The sequence below is a fragment of the Anguilla anguilla genome, chromosome 5 (assembly GCF_013347855.1).
Source record: "Anguilla anguilla isolate fAngAng1 chromosome 5, fAngAng1.pri, whole genome shotgun sequence".
NCBI lineage: Eukaryota > Metazoa > Chordata > Actinopteri > Anguilliformes > Anguillidae > Anguilla > Anguilla anguilla.
Genome location: NC_049205.1, coordinates 54,105,916 through 54,128,046, shown reverse-complemented (window position 1 = coordinate 54,128,046; position 22,131 = coordinate 54,105,916). Strand labels below are relative to the sequence as shown.

Genomic DNA, 22,131 nt, shown 5'->3' with positions numbered 1-22,131 from the left:
GGCAGCCATGTTGAAGCTCTGCACGACAGAATGTTCTCTCAGCAGACGGCTCTAAAGCTTCGCCGAGCGCGAATGAGTTTGGGGCCCCCTCCGCCCCCTCGGGTCACGCTTGAACACCCGCCGCTATGTCTAACTTTGGCCTCCGTTCACCCCTGAGCTCCGCCTGAAATCCAAGTAGCCCCTCGGCCCCACATCAAACCCATCGCTCTGAAAGGCGATCGCCCAGCGGTCCCCCCTTCAGACCCCTGCCACATCACCTCGAACGCGCTGCAAATAAAGTACATTTTACAGGCCCGAGTTCGGGCAGGGCCGTGGGGTTAGGTAAGGTTAGGGTGGACTCCGGGGGATGAAGACCACATTGCCAGTGAGCAGGACTGCAGAGAGAGCTTTCACATGAAGGCATAGCATGAGAAAAATGCACCAGTGTCAAATTCCTGGTTTCTCCCCAAACTTGCATCTTCTGGGCAGGCAGCAGGAGTCCCCATGGTGAACTTGTTCCTATTAAGACCCTACCACATGCCTTCTTACATCTACTACCTTTCTGGTAGACATAGGCTCAGTGGTCACATCTACATATGGTCAGACACATAGTTCTGGTGTTGGGTAAGAGTTTGGTTATTAATTATTATTTAAAATTGAGTAAAACGTATTTAAGTTTATAGTTTAGATTTAGAATGGTCAGCTTCAGGCCCCTATGGAACACCTGTGTGTGACCCTATGAGCTATGAGGTCATCAAGACAACATATATCATACACCACAAGCAAACACATACACACTCATACATTTACACACGGCAAATACACCCACACATCCACATACCGCACATTAAACACATAAACACTCATACATTTACACATGGCAAATACACCCACACATCCACATACCGCACATTAAACACATACACACTCACACATTTACACACGGCAAATACACCCACACATCCACATACCGCACATTAAACACATAAACACTCATACATACACACACCAAACACACAACACACCACAAAGACCCCAAAACCGTGCGCACGCCAGGTATTCAGCTTCAGTCCGGTTCGTCTGTGCTTAATAAACACGCAGTGTTGAGGGATTCAGGTCTGTTTCTCTACCACAGTTCACCAGTATTTCATTGGCCCTTTTTCATTCCTCCAGCGTTTGCATCGTGCCAGCGGTGGGTGAGGCTCTTTCCATGTTTTCTTTCCAGGGAGAGACGCAGAAGCTGCCGTGGGAGACTGCACCGGCTTGGCAGAGGGACCACGAGCAGAGACTAATATAAACCTGCAGTGGGCTCCCTGCTTCACTCACAGCAGCTGGTGAAGCTCTGTGTCAGTGTCTGCGCGTATGTGTTTTTTAATTCACTCCCGGTCCCGGGAGAGCTGAAGTTTGTAAATAAGGAGATGAGCTCTTTGTGAGTTCGTAATTAGTTCTGACAGCCATTACTGGCAACACCCAGTTTTAGGTGGCAGTGTTTCAAGATAAGCAGCGAAAGCGAGGACTTGCGCTGTTCTCGCAGCTGAATATATAATCCTGGAGGTCACATTGCTGACACGACTTCCATATAAAAAAAGTACTGAGTAGAGGAATCTATCTTATTTCTTTGTAAACAAGGATAGCCTATATCAAATTTGGAACTCTTTCATCCTCTATCTCTTCATCCAGCGTGAACATTAATCACCATAAGTAGGTAAAGTCTCAGTATCTGGTTTCAGGGAAGGGGAATTAACAGAACATCCAGATGGAAAGTGCAATCGTGATTTGGAAAACAAAAGAACATTAAGTGCCGGCGTGTATTTTCTGAAAACCGCTGGTGGTTTGCGGTGGATAGCAGAGTAACGGGACACACAAAGTAACACACTGACAGGGCAGCTGAGTGCCGGGAGGTGTACCTACTGGAGGGGTGTGTGTGCGCGTGTGTTTGTGTGTGTGTGTGTTTATGTGTGTGTGTGTGTGTGTGTGTGTGTGTGCGTGTATGTCTGTGTGTGTGTGTTTGTGTGTGTGTGTGTGCGTGTGTATGTGCGTGCGTGCGTGTGTGTGTGTGTGTTTACGTGTGTGTGTGTGTGTGTGTGTGTTTACGTGTGTGTGTGTGTGTGTGTGTGTTTGTGTGTGTGTGTGTGCGTGTGCCTGCCTGTGTGTGTGTGTGTCTGCCTGTGTGAGTGTGCGTGTGTGTGTGAGCGTGCGTGTGTGTGTGTGTGTGTGTGTGTGTGTGCGTGTGTCTGTGTGTGTGTGTTTGTGTGTGTGTGTGTGCGTGTGTATGTGCGTGCGTGCGTGTGTGTGTACGTGTGTGTGTGTGTGTATGTATGTGTGTGTTTGTGCGTACCTCTCCTTGCTGAGAGCCATCCGGGGGGGGTCCAGGTTGGGGTTCTCCATGGACTCCATCTGGGGGCAGCGCAGGTAGTAGTAGAGGGTGTGCAGGGCGTCGGGAGACCAGAAGACGGGCTGCTGGCGGGATTGGCGGGCGGGGCTGGTCCCTGGGCGCACAGCGCTCAGCCGCTGCATGTGGTGCATGGCCCGAGAGACCAGGTCACCTGACGGGACGAGGACACACCCACTCAGGTAACCATTCTGAGACACGCCTCAGACAGACAGACAATAAATAAGGAAAATAAGACGATCCTTGCAGGTCAGGAAACAGAACATTAGAGTTTGCAAGAGTCGTTATTCTCATCGTTTAGCTAGCCTATCATGACGGATGTGTTTACTGTTCAGTTAAGGGAATTGCACTTCCGTTCATCTACATTTACTGTAAAAACAGATCTTCCTTTGATGATCTAAACAGAAAACCTGCCCACATGTAGTTTGCATCAAATGGTACATCTCATTCCATGCACTCTATTTCCTTCCTACTTGTTTACAGAAAAAACACTTTAAAGTCTCCTGTAAAACCATTTCCCATAAAATGAAAATATGACAGCTCAAGATTGGGTTTTTGACCGAGAGACAAATCCCCATCGGGCTCTTTAATCAGAATCCTCTGCCTCCGTCGCTCTGTTCCAGAGGAATGCTGGGAAATTTCCCCGGGGCCGCCGGAGAGGGACAGGAAGCCAGGGAAGAGTGGCAGAGGAAGCCAGAGGCTTGTGCCTGTGGGTCTGCGTTCATCATCAGATGGCACGGAGACAAACTCCGCTCGGCCCCCACCTAGCGCCACGCACGAAACAGCTTACATTCTTCAGACCAACTCAGATCGAAAACGCACGAGCGCAACCCTGGCGGCGGGCGAGATAGCATCTCACAGTGGGGAGATAACCAGGCAGCCTGGGCTTCATGGGGGAGACATGGAGATGTAAGGGATGGGGGCAGTTACTCTGTGCGAGCGAGCACCTCAAATTAAGTGCAATTACTCTAGGGTTTGATTTTTAACCAGAAACCTTTGAGTGTGGCTGTGGAAAGTGGGGGGGGGGGGGGTCACACAGCAGGAGATAGACCCCCCGGTGTGTTGCCCAACTCATAACTCCCCACCAGCAGCAAGGCACACAACTGGCTCCTTTGTATCTGTACAAGCCCTCCAAGGGCCTCAAACGGATTTCTTCAGTAATCGCCCCTTATTACATTTTCAAACTGGCATTACTGCCCCCAAATGGGTACGGGATATTAAAAACAACCCTCTTGGATTATTTGTAATATTTAGCTATTTTACTTTGCAGGAGAGCATGAAGCAATAGCATTATATAAAAGCCCCACAGCAGCACACAATAAAACTAGTACAAGAACTATACTAATCACTTACTGTTTCTTCTAAATATGAAGAAGCACGTTTCATTGGATGTACAGTTAAAATGAGAACTGCAGAGTCAGGATCACTAAATAATTTTAAAACTGGTGCAGTCCTTTTCTTCAGGTTCAGCAGTCTTTTGTCAAAAAAAAAATGACACATTTAAAATGTCAACCTACCAAATCAATTTCCCAAGCTTCAGCAAAGCCTACACCCAGCATTCACCATATCACACGATATCAATGAGTGATTCCGTTTGAACGCTGCTTTAATCTCACAGCTCTTTAATGCCCGGTTCTCCAGACGGGCCTGTGTGCCCAGGCTCGGCACACACAATGTGGCTCTGTGCAGATAAATGCCCGCAGTGTGCCTGGCGCCCTTGGCACGGCTAACCGCGCCGGAGCCACGCGTGAGGAGAAGTTCCTCCGCGGGCGGCACAAAGAGGGCTCTGACCGGGCGCGCTTGTGGCTCTTCTCTCGAATGCGCCGCCGCCGGCTGAGCTGTATGAAGGTCCTGTTGTGCTACAGGGACAAGTGCGAGAGTGTTTAGGAGTTTGCAGAGGAAACTGCCCTCCCCCGCCCCCTTACCGAGCCCCTGACACCCCCTCATTCAGAGCCGCTAACCTAAACACACGCCTGTGTGGTGCAGCCTTACCGCAGACTCACACACGTGCAAACACACACACGCAAACACACACACATACATCCACATACACACACAAACACACACACATGCACACATACACACACACACACACAACTGGGGGAAGAGCAATGCCAGGTAGCACACAGCATGCCCTCCATATGCACTGCCAGGAAACTCTCCACATTCAAAACACATTCAGGAGCCTGAACAAAACATGCAGTCATTCCCACTGAAATACATGAATACATGCAGGATAAAATCAACCTCAGGACGAAATCAAACTCTGGGGTTCTCCTGAATGGGCCTTGGCTGGCTATGGAAGGCAGCTCTGCAGCTCTGCAGCTCTGCACATAAGCGGTCACAGCCTTGCCCAGCGAGGGAGGGATTCAGTTTGCAGGGTTGTCCCTCACTCGGGCTGGGTGATAAACCGCAACAAAATTGATCAAATATTTTTGAGCGCAATAACAATCATCACCACCACGTGGCGTATTGCCTTTCTTTTTGTCTATTTTTCTTCTTTAATTCACTGTGTGAACTAAACTGTGTTCTTGACTAGAAATAGCTGTACAAAATAAGTATTGTACCTTACTGAACCTGTGTTTAGCAGTTGTCTATGACCATGAAATGCACTTTTGTACGTCGTTTTGAATAAAAGAGTCTGCCAAATAAATGTAATGTAATGTAATTATACCTGATGCAGTAGTAAACATCCAAAATTCAGAAGCTGTATGAAATGGTTCCGGGGGAAAAACGCCACGTCTGTCGGATGTTAATAAGACAGCTGATAACCAGCAAAGTCATGCAGCTTCCATGTGACCGTGTGATGTCTCCTCTGGTCTGATCAGGACTTAACACTTACACTCTTCCTCTGCACTTCCCCTGATTTCACAGGCCATTATCAGGCTATGGACCGCACAGAGCCTGACTATCTGTTGCATGGGCCCACTTCCTGCCACAGGGTCTCACTTCCTGTCACATTGTTCCGCTTCCTGCGGTAGGACCCCACTTCCAGTTACTTCAGAAAGAATGACGTATGTTGCCCAAGTGTCCCCACTGTCGAAGCACGCAGCTTTTAGGCTGATGCCAGAGACGATCTCTGTACCGAGACAGAGCTCTCCAGCTTGACCTGAGGCACATAGTCACAGTCCTCTCACAAACTCTGTCTCATCCTTACTCATTTTCACTGCACGCATTAGTCACCAATCTGCTGTTTTTCCCAGGAACACACACACACATGTCCACTGAACTATGTCAACAGGGCTTGCGTGGGAAAAGGAATATAGTGGACAGATTTATTATCCAATATTAATTCACCAAAAATACAAAAATTATTATTTAATTTTGGGGTCAGTTATTCAGTAACCTGTTATTACCCAGGCGGAGAGACAGACATGGGAGGGTAACAGGGGAAGCAAAGTTCAGACAGACAGGAGAGGTGCAGCCGACTGACAGACTTACAGACAGACCGGCAGGCCGGCCGGCCGGCAGACAGAAAGACACACAGACAGACAGACAGACACACACACAAACGTAGAGGTAGGTAACGCTGTGGTACTCACTGAGCTCAGAGATGCTCCCCACACAGGTGGCCAGCAGGGCCTGCTCCAGGGTGCGCAGCTCCAGCTGGGCGTAGGCGTCCTCCCGACTCTCAACGCCCGACTGCTCGCCCTCCGTGTACGGGCTGAAGTGGGCAGGCAGGGACAGGACGCCTGGACACACACACACACACACACACACACACACACACAATTAGGCTTACAAACTTTCCATTGGTCAAAGCCTTCCATGAACAGCCACAAAATCTCAATCAATACATACTATCTTATCACAGGGCAGGGGTAACTTCCATGTGAGATGAAATTCAATATGAATGAATATATATGAATACATATGCCCATCAGCCACATAGTAAGAATGGGTCTTCCTATTTATGGTTTTAATCAGTATATTTATACTCAGTTTCCCTATGACCTCATGTATGGTGTAAACACACCTGTCATGTGATGTGTGTGGCGTGTAGAATACTGCAGCAGATGCTTCACACTGCATGCGCTGTAATTAGTCATGCCCATAAAAACACTTGGATTGCATCACCAAGACTAGACTCTTAAAGCACCGCCCACACCCCCACCACAGACCCGCCCCTCCCCATTACCTCCACCAGCTGGCTGTGATTTACACTATGACCACATTTATTTACACAAGAGAAACTGTTTACAATGATTTTAAGGGGATAGTCCTGAAACCAACCCGAGGCCAACCACGGAGTGTTGGCAAATTAAGCTCTTGTACACCATGTGATACAAAAACTTCTGCTGAACAGGGCTAAACATGTTCCATTCTCACTACTGTACAGCGAACATCCTGCTAAGCGTCTAGTAAAGATCTGTCCAGTGAGCAAAATAACCAGAGGCTCACAAGTGTAGAACTTTAAATTTGTTTTTGTTTTAAGTATTTCTTTAAATTACGTAAATACAACCTTTGCTTGTATGGATAATAAATTATGCAATTTGAATGTAATATAATTTTTGATTATTTATTAATAAAAATAATACATAAAAACTCAACTCAGATTTAAATGTGATTTCACTTCATGAGATAAATAATAAACAATATAAATCCATATTTCAGTTCCACCAACAGTTCAGGATATTAAATTCATTTTCACAATCCAATCCTTGCATTATTGTAAGACAGCCTTCAATCAATAGTTCTAAACCCACAAATGAGCCCCACACTCCGAAGCGTGTGCTCATAAAAAGGCTTCAACTCATTAATATCCCACAATTCCACTGCTAAGAGCAGAAACCGGAGAACGAAAAACACATCGCCTCAGTCTAGTGCTTAGCAATTAATGACACAATTTACCCGGTTCCACTGAAATCTATCAGGCTGCATGCCCCAGAATAGAGCTCCTTCAAAATCGAATACATTTTGAGTATGCCAAACACAATTTGAACATGACGAGAAACAGCCCTTTAATCTCAGCAAGCATGTTTGTGCAGTCGCCGGGGGAGGGGTGTTTTCTCCTGATTTTTCTCCACACTCAGTATCTCTACACACAGAACGGTTCTGAGTTTCCTGGGAAACAGAAAGTAGAACAAGCGCCTCGGTTGGGCAGAGTGAAAACAAAGGAAGATCACCTATTTTCTCGGGAAGCCATTTTAAATATTCAGGATTTTTTATTGCATCTTTGTAGGCTAATTCATTGGAAGGACCAAAGAGAGTGTGTTCAAAGCAGACACATATGCTGCTAATTCACTCAAGTATGAGATGGGGATTTCTTTAGGATGAAGAAAAATATCGGAACATCAAAAGAAGTAATAAAAAGAAAGAGAGGAGGAGGACAAGATAGAAATCATATAGACAGGTAAATAACTCTTATTCTTCCTTCTGGTGAAACAGGAAGTTATGGATTTAGTTGAGCTGATGAGTAAGGCCCATAGACTTTCCCCTAACAGTCACATGAGTTAGCCCCATCCCTAAGGCCCAGGCTGATCAGATATAACTGGGTTCACACTGGGTTCCAGACAGCATTTCCTCTCACACACCCCCAGGAGAGCCCCTTTCCTCGTCCTGTTACCATCCCTGTGATCCACTCTAAGACATTCACACACCAAAACACTGATCTGACCCCAGTTCACAAACTGTTCTGAAGTCTTCAGTCCTTAATAGCGTAAAATGTGAATACTGATCCGGAATAAGACCTTGGGAAACCTATCTATGTCTGCAGGCCCGTCCAATGAATTAATCAGTGTGTGTGTTTGACACAGACAATAACAAAAGAGTTATTATTACCCATGTTCTGTGTTTCCAGACTTCCCAGAGTTCCCCAGGGTACTGAGGGGTGCTCATGTACTGCTCCCGTACAGCTGAGAGACTAATTCGAACCCTTACAACCATCCAGTCTTTACAAAATGCAGTTACTTGATATGATGATAGTAAAGTATGACTTAGTGATATGGTTATACCATTACATAAAGTTGATCTATAACATTTCAAAATGACTATAATTTGTAAAACACACTTTTTCATAATACCGCTCAAGGTGAAAAGCCATGAGTCAAAGGCGGTGACAGACGGCGTCTCAGTGGGCAGATTTATAGCGGACGTATATCCACTTTAGCAGGGTGACAGGCACCATATGACTCAGCAGTGCAAACACACAGTGACAGCGTACGTGCGCATTCACAGGGCGGACACACCCTCTCTGACACACAGGCTCACTCGTCGGTGAGAACACACGCTCTCTCGCCGAGGGTGGAGGGAAGAGAGAAGGAGAGGGAGCGAGAGAGAGCACGGACAGAGTCCGCTACGCACCTGCTGCGCCCGGCTCCACAGACACGCCCAGTCAGCACACCACACGCGCGCCGCGCTACGCTAACGCTACGCTAACGCAAAGCTCACGGCCGGCCCCGGCTCTGCATTTCAAACGCTACAGCAGCTGAAACGGTTACGGCGGTAGGCCGGGCCAGCAGCTGCACTGAGTGGAACTGTTCTCAGTGGGTCTGCCGAGTTCAGACAAACAGCAAAGCCTTGCGCTGGCGTACGAGGCCGACGGCTCTGCCAAGCAAAAGGAAAAGAGCTCGAGATGACTGATCGCGGAAACATCTGGAACAGATGCTGATATACCGCCATGTTTTTCAGTAAAGACTTCACATGTCAGCACACACGGTCGAGAGAACTTGAAAAGGAATTAAAATATTTTAGCTCTCCTGTTACTCTCAGATGGCAGATTGGTGGTAGAGAGGACAGGAGGATTATGAGGTTTGTTTGGTATTAAATAACTCAAATCATCATAGAAATCACACTTCAGACTTGCAATCATGCAAGACTTCGTGATTGCAAGACACAGTTGTCATGATTTACATGTTGTACTTATTTCACCAGACCTTGGCATTGTCCACTCTCACTCCCAGCTCCAAACACACAATATATGAGATATGCCAATTGCATGTGAGAGTGACATGTATTTCGGCCACAGCTAAAAGAAGAGGGAGACAGACAGAAAGAGAGAGAGAGAGAGAGAGAGAGAGAGAGATCCTCTATCATTTTTCCCAAGTGTACAGACCTGTTTCACAGGGTTTCCAATATTTCAAAAGGTACAATGAAATATGAATGCAATATATTTCACATGTGTTATGCATATTACAGACATGGATTTGAAATGAAACAATGAATATGAGGTTAAAGGGCTGACTGTCAGCTTTAATTTGAGGGTATTTGTGTAGTAATTGCAGCCATTTGTATACACTGTAACCCCCATTTTTGGGGACCAAAAGTATTTGGACAATTATTGGCTGCAAAGTTGTTTCTTGGCCAGCAGTGTGTTGTTGCATCATTAGTTAATGCACAAGAAAGTTAACAAAAGGTCTAGTGTTGATTCTGGGTGTGGTATTTGCATTTGGAGTGTTACTGTCGTGTCTCAACATGACGACCAACGAAGTGTCGATGACAGTAATGCAGGCCAACATGAAGTGGAAAAAGTTTAATTAATCAATCAGAGGCAAAGCCAAACTATTGGGTTTGTCACAATTGTTAAGAAGCAAGAATGCACTGGTGAGCTCAACAATAGCAAACAACCCGGTAGACCAAGTAATAAAATGTAGGAAAATGTCAATCAGATCACAAAAACTCTCTAGGATGTAGGCATAGATGTGTCAGAGACTAAAATAAAGAAAAGACTACTCCAGCATATGTGAAAACTACTAGCAAGCCTCAAGAACAGAAAGGCCAGGTTAGAATTTGCTGGAAAAAAGTACATTAAGAAAACTTAAAGAGTTCTGGAACAAATTATTTCATGCAGATGAGTATTAACCTGTACCTGTAAGTGATCGAAAGAGAAAAGTGTGGACAAAGAAAGGAACTGCTCATGATTGAAAGGACACCGCCTCATCTTTGAAACATGGTGGCGTTAGTGTTATAGCTTGAGCATGAATTACTGCCTCTGGAACTGACTCACTTTTGAGTCTTCACTGATGATGTAACTGCTGACTGTATACACAATACTTTTTGTATGGACTACTGCTACTGTGAGACTGTGGAGTGTGAGAGGCGCTGTCCCTGCACCAACGACTACTACCACCACCCAGGAACGCCCTTCAAGCTTTTCACAAGCAATTATGATAGGGCACAAAGAGGGATTTTCTCTCCACAAAAAAGAAGCATTTATTCAGTGCGAGCACCAAGCCCTCATGGACTGCACCCCTTGTGCTCTCTGTAATCAAACGAGCAGGCCTCATTTTTGGCGGTTGGCTCCATACGGCGTGAGTATCAGCCCTTTCCCCAGGTGTGACCCTGTGACCCGCATCTCTGTTCAAAGCCCAGCTCCATCTCATTGTGCAGAAGCTGCAGCCCGTTGGTGGCGTATCTGCTGACTCTGTCCCTTCCACACAATGGAGCTGGATTCCACAGCCACCTTCCCTGGCACGTTTCAACCTGTCAGTGCACTAAGCTTAATTAGGCACAGATAATGAGCCTAAACCCAGCCGCTCACCACGCCAGGCCTGTTATTAAAACGGACCCGAAAACCTCCCAGTTTTAATGTTGGTGAGCCCTTCATATACTTTTATCTCACTAAAAATCAGAAGGGCTACAGCCAGCTGGGCTGTTCCAGTCTAACAGCATAAGCCACGATAAACACAAACATATCTATGCGAGGGATAAACAGATAGCCAGAAGGCACCAGACTACTGGTTTACTGACTTGCTCCTCACTCCGGAAACTTAGTCTGTGATTGACTGACTGCGGACAGAAAATTCACGAAGGCTGTAGCTTGGTGGATGAAACACAGATGAAGACAAAGCTCAGTTTTGCGGCTGCTAAAAGGACTGACCGCACTTGGGTCTAAACTGAGACAGATCTCTGAGGTTGCGGCAGAACTGAAATGTGTGACAGTGCTGTGAGATAGCATCACCACAGCTGTAACAGCACAGCTGAATATATAAATATGCGATATTTTAATATTCTCCACTTTTAAATCTAACCGCATGCAGTAGCTGTCCGTGGTTAGACCGTTCCGCAGTATGTCCTTGGTGGAAGGGGTTCCGGAATGTGCCACGCCCACTTCCCCATATGCAGCTGTCCCCACACCAGCAGCCCTCGGTACCTTGGCCTGCTTGTACCGGCCGACCGAGCGCAAGTTGTGTTCCTCTGCTGCCATGGCAACGCCTTGTCACACCGTTTCTATAGTGACGGGACTGAAATCTTACTTTAAGAAGTATTTCCATTCAGCTGCGGATGACGGACAACCCCTCGACTGCACAAATGGTACTGATCCACTCATTTCAGTATGTCATGCTTTGAGGAGCCTCGCTGGAAGGAGGAGGGGGCGCTGAAAAGCATTTATCATTGTGTGACATTTCTCTGCATCTCAGTGCTGACAGTATAATCCCTTATGACAGCGCTCTCCTACAAGCTAATGGTCCCAGCTGTGTTAGCCTTTTTTCGCTAGTTTGCATCATTCATCCATACAGGGATCATAAAGCCTGTCACTCAGAAGAGGAGAGAGCAACAGAGCTCTGCAGAGCAAGTGCACTTCTTTCTGCAAGAGCCTGCATTTCCAAACACAATGGTCTGGACTATCTGTCTGTAACCTCGACTCACAATTAAATGTAGTTGTTAGATTATACCTCACAGTTTGGTGAGTCACTAGGAATCGCCCAAATTTACTTGTCAGATTGTTGTTTAAGAAGAAAATATGTTTCACTTGCATTTGTCTGGAAATTAAAACCAATGTTATTTAAATCCAGGACAATGTTTTCACATCCTGCCCAGGATAAGCGGGTATAGACAATGGATAGATGGACAATGTTTTTACCAGCACACCAGTATGCATTCAGTCTGTTTTCAGTCTGTCTTCCATTTCCTCATCCAGGAAAACCACAGTGCACCGTTTCCACCATCAGAACCCCAGAAAACATGGCCCGTGGAATTAAAAAACATCTTTTACACTAATGTTGTACAGCCACATTTCCCTGATGGCAAAAGATCACAGTTGTAAATTTCAGTCTTGTCATACACAGGGCCAGGACTTTGACACGAGTCTGACTCAAGCCATGATAACCATGGCAACTCAGACTTGGAGATTTTTTGACTTGGACTTGAATTTTTTTGTGTAGCCGTTGCCATTTAATGTGCTATTCATGCTGCCTAAATGACAAAAGGGGAATTCAATGGCACTGTCTCGCTGCTCTTTTAATCAATTTTGTAATAGCTTTAAAATGTGATTTTTTCTTTTTTTTTTTTTTGTCAGTTAGTCGCTTCAGGGCATTAATAAGAGTACCATAGGGATACCTTGGAATGAAACTTGAACTAGTGATTCGGTGAACTGGATTTGCCCTCGATCTTGAGTGCTGGAGACTTGCCACTTGACTTGGACCTAAGGTGGCTTGGAGGTAAGGTGGCTTAGACTTGGACTAGGGAACTAGAGACTTGAGACTTCACTTGGACTTACATTTAAATGACTAGACTACAACACTGGTAGATTGAATCATCAACACTGAAGATAAGGTTTTAGTTTACATGAGCATCAAGCCACAAAAATGCCTTTGTAAGGAAGGCAAAACACCTCATTACTACAAGTTCATACAGAATGTTTCTTGAATTTCCCACATAATTAAACAAAACAGCACTGTGTACAGTAAGATTAAGTCAGTGCAGTGTTTTCATACCATCATTATCAACATGCTGCTGTTGAATGTTTTCTCTTTGATGACAAGCTCCTCACAGGTATGAACAGATCTCAATCTGAACCCATATATACTTTTTTCCACCTCCTGTCTGGTTCTGGTTCTGACATGGTGTTTGTGGGCTGTGCTCAGACTAATTTCTGTCTCCCATCTGTTGGCTGCATGTGTTGGTGATTAACGACAACACCTGTTTTCCTCAAATTACAACGGCCACAGTGCACCACAGCACAAGCCCCAACATTTATTTTTAAAAAGTCTCAGCAGACCTGTCAGGCTTATAAAAGGTAATCCCCTCATCAGAGGTTCAGTCACACACCGTGTGACTGGAGGGATATCTGCCACACCGGAGCATGCACGCAGCGAGGCGTTTCTCCGAAGGTTAAATTAACTGTGTGTTTATGTAACCAGTATCACAGGCTGTGTTGCTGGGCCTGCTCAGCAGGCTGCAGCAATGACAGAGCGCTGATGACAGCACAGGGCTGTCCAATCACGGCCGCCCTGACTGACAGATGTCACCGGCCTGCTCTGGTTGGCATCGCGCACACGTCTTCTGGCTCCTGGGGGGTCAGGGGTGGTCTCGAGTTAAAAGTGGAAGCAGTTTTATCACTCCTGTGTGGTGTCACCTAAAGTAACAAATCACTCAATGTGCCCAAAAACAGACGTAATTACAGCCCAAATGTATCAAAAGACTGCATAAATTGATTAACATATTTAAAATAATCACAGTTCAGCAACAAATCTTTCCAATTCAACTTTCAAATGTATGACAAAGGAGCTGATTTGTAAAAAGATCAGAGTATAATCCCAGTTCGACCTTCTCATGGGGTGTCACAGGCTTTTTTAATTGGCTCCCCTTAAATTGCGGAACAAACCTATTCTCTTCGCTTTCTCGTCCAAAACGTTAAACAGCGAGCCCAGGCAGCCCGCTATTGCGCACAATGTTCTCATTATCTAAGCTAGCACAATGCCGCTGCTGTTGGGCACGTGAACCGCACCAAGTCCGTCTGAGGAAAAGTTCGATTGAAACTTTCGTTAAGAAGATCGGGTGCGCTTAGCGCCGTTATCTCAAAGCATTTTTAGATAGGGATGTTCAAACAAGTCCTACGGGGCGTGTCTGAACTGAATAACAGAAAGAAAAAAAAGACTTCCTCGAAACCATGCTGTCCCTTTCTCTTGCCAGTAATAATTTGTTTTTAAATAAACAGACTGTGGAAGATAGTGATGTGTTGGCTGTAACTGGTTTGTCATCAATGCTTATGCTAGAGAGGAAAATCTGGAGCTACAAAGCTCCAGTTTTATCCTGTAGAAGAAGAAAAAAAAAACAGTATTGCACTGTTAGTGCAATCCAGTAATCTTATGACTGGATTAGAATTCTTGATCTTTTTTTCCAGCCTTTTATAGTTTCCCTCCAGATCATCTATAGTTTCTCTTACGATAAATAGGGTTGACTGGGAGCTTGTGTATATCAAAGTGTGAACCCAAATTCCTGTGAAATCTAAAGCAGATTAACATTCCGTGGAACCCACAGACAATTCTGCCAAAAACCTTCTGCCCTAAAGCAACAAACTGATTTTAAAGGTAGTCCTACAGGATGCATTTGCTAACGACAGATGCAGATGCATTTGACAGGGGTTTGATTAACACATGCCATGAACTGTGAGTATACTTCAGCTCCAAGCCTCCATTTTACAGAGCAGAAACGTAACCTCACTTTCCTGGCAACATTAAGTGATATTCAGCCCAGTTACACGCAAGACTAATGCACTGCCTATAATTACAAAGAGTGCTCCCTCTTCAGAATATACCACACCACCCATGCATCCAGTGCACAATTTAAAATCGACAGCTGTTTTCAAATGCTTCCCTAGCAAGAATGAAGACTTAAGCAAAGACCCGGAATACTGTGTATTCCAAACAAATAACTAAGTCAGTAATAATTATTAATTGAAAAATATCTACTTGAACATGAAAAATGTACTGTCAGAGCAAGTAGATATATACAGTATATATAATATAAAACACATTTCTATACAACCTCTTGGTTTTAGCCACACTACTGGAAGTGTCCTCAGAGCTCTCTAAGCTCACAGTGATTCAGCAGTATAACAGTCAGAGCACTAAGGCTTTTAAATGGCCTTACCCCTCACTCTGTAAACTGCATAAACACATAGATATTTGAACTTGTGCACATGTACACACACACACACACACACACACACACCTACCTATGTGCAGGCACACCAGAGCACATGCATATGCACAGGCACATGTGTATAGAAACACATCCAACACACAAGTTCACAGTTGCTTGCTCACAAACTCACTCATGCACACACAACATGAGTGGGAGAAGACGAGTAAGAAGACAAAGGCGATCCTCACATCAGACACAAAGGCCTATGGAGCCCACACCTACTTAAGACACGACTCCCTCCCTCGCCCCCCTGTAGCAGAGCTCACAGATAGACAAAGGCTTAGTGTGAGAACGTTCGCTTACAACCAATTAGTCCCCATTTGGGTCACATATTTCCCTACTGAGGGGTTTCTGGGGATGGTCACGGTTTTAGAAACCTTGCTTTAATTCTGTCAGCTCTGAAACAAAGATCATAAAAGGCAAGGGAGTGTGGTGTGTACATGTTCTCACACACTGCAGGATGCCGTTCTTGCCGCACAAAAGCAGTCTGAAAGGCAGGTTTAACATATAATCATCTAAGCTTTCTGACTGTGCATGTGAGTGAATGGGACAGGGGACACAAATTGGAGGTGACAAAAAGAACTAGTCCTCAGTCCCAGCCAGATAGTGGGCGTTGGTTGTAGGCTCTCTTGGATGTGTGTGTGCGTGTGTGCGTGTGTGTGTTTCTCTTTGGAAGGAGAAACTTCTCCAAGTCCCTTCCCCCACTCAACTATCTTTCTCCTGGCTTAATGCCGGGGAGTCAGAGAGAGAGAGAGGGCGAGAATGGAAAAATGTGAGAGAGAGACTGATAAACATCATCAAGCTATCCACCATCTCGCTACGCTGTGAATGAAACCGAGGGGAACTGTGCACAGGAGCGATAACCGGAGGAAGCTACAGGAGCTACTGGTGCGGAAGCCAAACGGTCAGTGAGAGCACCGATTCATACTCGAGATGGAGAAAACAGAGGAGGATTCACAAGAACTGCAGCCCTCCAGAGCTCATTACTCTTGTTTTTTTTAGGGTCACCGCTACTTGCTATTCGCGCTTGTAAGTGAACTGACAAAATTTGCTTCGAAAGTGGTCAGTATAACACAAAACAGGTTTCTTTTTTTTTCTGGCAGGACCAGACCTCTCACTATTAATATATATCATGGGGGCAGTTTTGGTCTTGTTAGGAAACCGAGACGTGTCATTTGTTCAAAAATAAAATGGCCAAACCCTGTTGATGCAGCAAATTGACAATGCTCAAAAGGACCATTTAACAAACAATTTAGTCATTGCTAACTCATTAGCAGTACACTCAACAGTCTGAGCATCCAGCTACCACCTCTCATCCACCTCATAAAACTATGAAAACAGGAAATGCTCAGTGCTACGGTCATCTCTGTACCAATTTCAGCCTGTTCTAATACTATTTCTGATGAGTACCACTAAAACACATTTTCTGAGTTTCAAAGGTGAAATGAAGGCCAACTAGAATTGTGAAAGTGATTCACTCTCTAAAATTACAAAATAACTACAGGGAAATTGTCTCTCTTATTTTAACAAGCTGAGAGTCTTGGCTGTATAATTAGTAATTACAAGAGCTGCAGTATGATTCATACCCTATGGCAGGCTAAGTCTAACACATTATAAAGCTGGATTCTGCTCTCTGCTCATAATTCACATACAGCCCCCAAAGAAAACAATGACAGAGATAAGGGATTAATTATTTTACACGCTCACACACTCATGCATGCACACATGCACGCACACACACACACACACGTGAGTGCGCACACACACACAAACACACTCAAAGTAGAATGTTTCCCAGCTGACTAAGCACAGAGGAGGGGGCTATTAATACACACAGCTCCTGTCCAAACACTGGGCTTTTGTAGAGCATCTTCCGTTAGTCTCCTTTTAGGGCATGTCAGGTTGACCTCAGCATGGATACCCAGAGGCCTCTCTGTTCCAAGCTTTTTTGCACAATCATTTCTATACAAATACCAGCCACTGCCTGGCCCAAACTGAGTGACCTGTATCCACAGCCAAGGCTCATGGGATATCCCACATGCCCACAGCCAATGAACGGGGGGTAGTGGCAGCCAGCCAAGTTCCATGACTTCTTTTTTTTTTTTTTCCGAAAGCAAGTCTCAATGTAACGTACAACAGGAAATTCAACTCATGAAGGTCTTAATGTATGGCGTCTCTGTGTGTTTACAATGTCTGTCTACTTATGATGTTCCCCTCTAGCTTTTCTTTATGGATAAAGTTTTTGGTTTAGTTTGGTTTTAAAAGCAATTTTGGACATCTCAGTAGTTTCCTGTGTGGAAGCAGAAAAGCAGAGAGAAAATAACTGTCTCTCCGTGCTTGAGAGCAGACAGTGTCCAAGAAGGCCACACCAGACCACACTCCTCTTCCAGACTGAGACCCGACACTATGCAGGGCTGAACGCCAGAGAAAGTAGGTGTGGCTACAGAGAGGCATGGGGACCAAGGCCTGCCTTTAGGGCTGTTGATGGATCAAGGGTGTCAGTGTTTTATAGGGAAAATCGCTTGCTCTTCAGCAGAATAGTTACTTCCCTAGTCTCTGCTATGCTACGTTTCCAAAAAACTGTTCCCGTGAGGTTCCGTGTAGAATTATGGGGCTTGCGGTATTTGTAACTGTAGTGGTGAGACTGCTGGCTGTGCTGGGGGAATAGTCTGGAGTGACTGTGGTGGAGAGAGAGAGATGTACAGTAAGCCCTTACTGTTCTCACTGTAAACACAGCAAACACAGAAACAACAGCTCTGCGTTAAACTGCTGCTGAAGATTTACAGTCCTGTCGCTCAAAACCCTGCTGCACATTCATAATGCTGTCACTCAAAGCCCTGCTTCACCATGTACTGCAGACTCCTATGGTTGGTCAGCTGTATTTAGGCTGCATGTGGCAGCTGCCCAACAAGTGCAGTCCTCTAATGCAGGTGTGGCAACCTGAATCCCAAAGGGGTGGCAGTGTCGGCGGGTTTTTGTGTTTTCCTTTCAATCGGATGCCAGTTAAGGCCTTGAGAATGAGGTGCGTGGATTCCGCAGCCAATCAATGCCTTAAATGGAACACTTGGCTCTGAGAACACCCCAAAAACCAGCAGACACTGCAGCACCTCCAGGACGGGAGTTTCACACCTGCGCTCTAATGCAATGCATGTGCAGCTCAGGGAAGAGAAGCAGTGTCTGGCTGAATGGATTTCGGAACCGCGTGCTAGTCTGCGACATAGCAGCCAATGGGACCCGCCTACAACTACGGCAGAAAAGGTTAAAAAGACGCCTTAAAAAGTAATAGGGCGATGATAGAAAAATGCAAACTCATTTAGTGGATACGATGGCCATCAATCCCACCAACTGTACAGCAGTCCACACCTCATAAAATCCGAGTGTTTCTTGTAAAATAAGAAAATGCCTCAAACTTCAACTTGTTAGAATTTCCATCAAAGAAACATACTCCACACGCAGGCAGTAAAACCCCATCTGCTCCTAAACTGCTGAGATAATAACATTTCAAGGCACGCTCGCAGAAAAGGGAACAGGGGCAGCGGTCTGGGAGGGGAGGGGAGGGATTCTGAAGGGTGTGGAGAGAAGGCCTACCGGAGAATTCCCTCAGGGCGGGGCCTTTTCACGCCCCCGTCCCAGACCATAGGCCCCACACCTGTCTGTCAGCCCTGCTGTGTGCGTAAGGGCACTCGGCTCAGAACGCATGCAAACTAATCTCTCTCCCTCTCTCTCTTTCTCTCTCTCTCTCCCTCTTTCTCTCTCACCTGCGGGCCGAGCGGCTCTGCACTGAGTAAGACAGACACACACGCAGGAAAACATCATCTTCTTCTAACACTAAAAGCTTCTCAACTTGCGCAGAGTGCAGCACTTCCTCTTTTTATAAGCCGCTCCGCTTCGGACACCCAGTGCTTTTCCCGGAATAGGAAAGAACACACAGAAGGCTGTAGGTTGGTGGTTTTGAGCCTGAGGTTTCAGGGGAGCTAAATGACTGGAGTGCAGCTGCCGCTGCAGGAATGTTATTTACGACGTGCTGGACTCTGCAGCCCAAACGGTTTTACTGTTACGGTCACAGGAACTCACACTCTCATGAACACGTCACTGGTGAAAACTGGCATGAACACAACACTTTACAAAGAACAATTGTTTTTTATATTAGATTTTTATTTTGTGCGTGGTGGCAACTGGCAACTATGAGAAGCATCAATCGATAGCTTATTTTTAGATGAAGAAATTATCATACATAAGACTCCAAATGACCCTCTGAGCAAGTCTCCATGGTAACACACAGGTACACAACAGACACCTGTGTACAATGGCTTGAATATTAGGTGGAGGCCATTTAGCATTGAGACCACAATACATGAAACCTCAAAAAATGAATAAAAAGTGGAGATATTGGCTACAGTTTGACACCACGTTAAGTGGGAGACCGCTCCTTCACCCCCTAATTCTTCCTCTCACAGTCTGGGTGATTTCCTTTATTGTCTCTTCCCCCAGCTGAACTGATTCAGCGCCAAGCAATGATGTCACACGTTTCCAAAACACACATTACCAGGCCCGTAACCTGACGGTGTCCTCTGAGCCCACAGACAGAGGAACGCCTGTGCCCATATGACACGTGAGTCACAGACAAAATGCCACCGCGGTCACCTCCTACCTGCCCTGCCCCTGTTTACCTTCCAACCGATGACCAACACGCTGCAGAAGAGGAAGTGGGACACTGCCCTGTAAAGTCACTCAATTCAAAGACATCACTGCCTGCTGATAGACCCCTACACAATAACTAATGACCATTTATTCACACTAACCTCCTGAGACCCGGCAGAAAAAAAGTTTCAGTATTTAAAATTTTTTAGACATAATACAAGTGTCTTAGATCACAAAAACATATTACAGGGAAAATATTTTCAGAAATATTTTATTTTTATGGACTGCCCCTAGTAGTGTAGGTTTCAGCTTAGTAGTTATTGAGATTAAGACCAGACCCATGTACCCTGCAGGGGACAAAAAAGGAATTGCTGGGTCTTAGGTGGTTAAAAGACATAGGATGGCAAAACATCCGATTGGAAAGTATGCTGAACAAATGCATTCATTTGAGTACAATAACCATTCAGCAAAGGCAAAGACAAACTTTGGTTCACATGTCTACAGGATTGCTACACAACAGGGTTATGAAGCCAAACCAGGTCTATTTCCTGTTACGCAATGCATCAGTTACATAATTGTATGAGTAAACCTCACACATTCAACAAAAGTTGAATGTGAGTGTGTGTATGTGTGCAGGTATATGTGTGTGTATGTGTGTGTGTGTGTGCGTGTGTGTGTATGAATGTTTGTGAATCTGTGTGTACAGTGTGTGCATGTGTGTGAGTGTGTGTTTGTGTCTTTATGAATGTTTATATAATGTGTATGACAACCAAAATGCATAATCATCATCTCCCAGACTGCATTCCAACACAAGAGTGGCCTGTGCCTGCACATATACCATATATATACTCAAGAATCAACGTTGTGAAAAACAAATGTGATTTTGTAGCGTAATTTAGCCTATGTGTGTGGCGTGAGGCATGAAATGAAATCATAAACTGAACGGGTTCCGTGTCATTTCCTGCCCGAGCGCACGGAGAAGCTTCTGCAACTCCGCGTTTTCTCACAGCGGATTATAAATAAGCCTGCAGTTTACGCAGCGGGACGCTTAAAACCGTTTGCGCAGCCTCCCAGGGCTGACCCATTACGGAAAGCTAACTTGGCGAAAAACACGGAAGCGCCGTGGCGTGTGAGAGCCCTCCGGCTTGCGCTGTCTCCTCGTTCTCTTGCTCCCGAGGCGTTCCCTTGCCCAAACCACGCAGCGTTTCTCCCTGTGCTGGGCATGTTAGTGATGGTCCGGCACACCCTGGCTCCAGAGATGGCCTGTCGCACAGTCATCATTTACCCCACCGTTCCCTCTCATACCTGGAGAAAGTATCGTCCCGAGTAAACTGTGTCTACGTCTACAGCAGATGCCTCCCAGTGCCCTTCTGAATGACTGCTAGTGAGTCTGTTACTGTCTTGTTGTGCCTTCCTAGCAAAAAAAACTGACCATAAAGGAAATGGACAATAAAATCGAATCGAAATATACATCGCCAGTTGATTTATGCGTCTACAGTACTCTTCCGTGGGAACCAGAATCAGGCTTAAGGAGGGCTTCAATAAATCCATATCAGTCTAAAAAGCATCACGGCCAGGAAATTGCGCATCTCCTGTGGTTTAATGCGGGGCTCAAAGCAGTTAGCCTTGGAAGCCTTCCTGTAGGCAAAAAATCACATAACAGCCTCTGAGCACAACTCACGCAGGACAGAGCAGGAGTTCCCAGCCTTTCACTCTGAGAACATCCTGAAGCTTCTGCTCACCAATTACACCGGTGGTCTGGCTAATACAGGCCTTGCCTCCTCTGGAACCTTTCATTAGGCCACTCTCCTGTGAGACCCCGTCCACTGCTGCTGCAGAATCCAGCCAAACAGCGCCGCGCTTCGCGGCCCAGCAGCCCTGAAACCACGCTCATCTGCTGAGGGCATCTTCCCCCTCCTCTCACCCGTTATTAGGGCAATTGAAAGCATCCTGGCTGCACCTTGTATGTTATTTAACCCTTTGAAGAGTAGGTTTTTTGTAATGTTTTGTTCAAAATTCTAAGCCAGTGTTCTAAAACTCCATTGGTTTCAGTTACCAGTAGTGACTGTTACATCAGCGTTAGAATGTTCAGTTAAGAAACACATTTGTGAACTTTAACCTTAAGGGGTTAAAGGCCTAAGAGCCAAAGGGAGGTCTGTCATTGTGCTGACTCCGTGTGTACACCAGAAAGATCTGATATTGCTCTGAATGGTTTTACAGTGCAGTTCAGCTGGAGGTACAGGACCTGTGCC

General features: G+C 45.6%; 1 protein-coding gene across 3 annotated transcripts in view; it reads right to left on the bottom strand.

Annotated features, from left to right (window-relative positions):
- The window catches only part of LOC118227885 (ankyrin repeat and BTB/POZ domain-containing protein 2-like), a 41,901-nt gene that overhangs the window by 12,603 nt on the left and 7,167 nt on the right, over nt 1-22,131 (bottom strand). For all 3 annotated transcript variants that reach the window (XM_035418888.1, XM_035418889.1, XM_035418890.1), the window contains exons 2-3: nt 5,914-6,063; nt 2,318-2,525 (exon numbers count right to left, since the gene is read on the bottom strand). In XM_035418888.1, the coding sequence (XP_035274779.1) occupies nt 2,318-2,525; nt 5,914-6,063 (358 nt within the window). The remainder of the gene's footprint in view (nt 1-2,317; nt 2,526-5,913; nt 6,064-22,131) is intronic.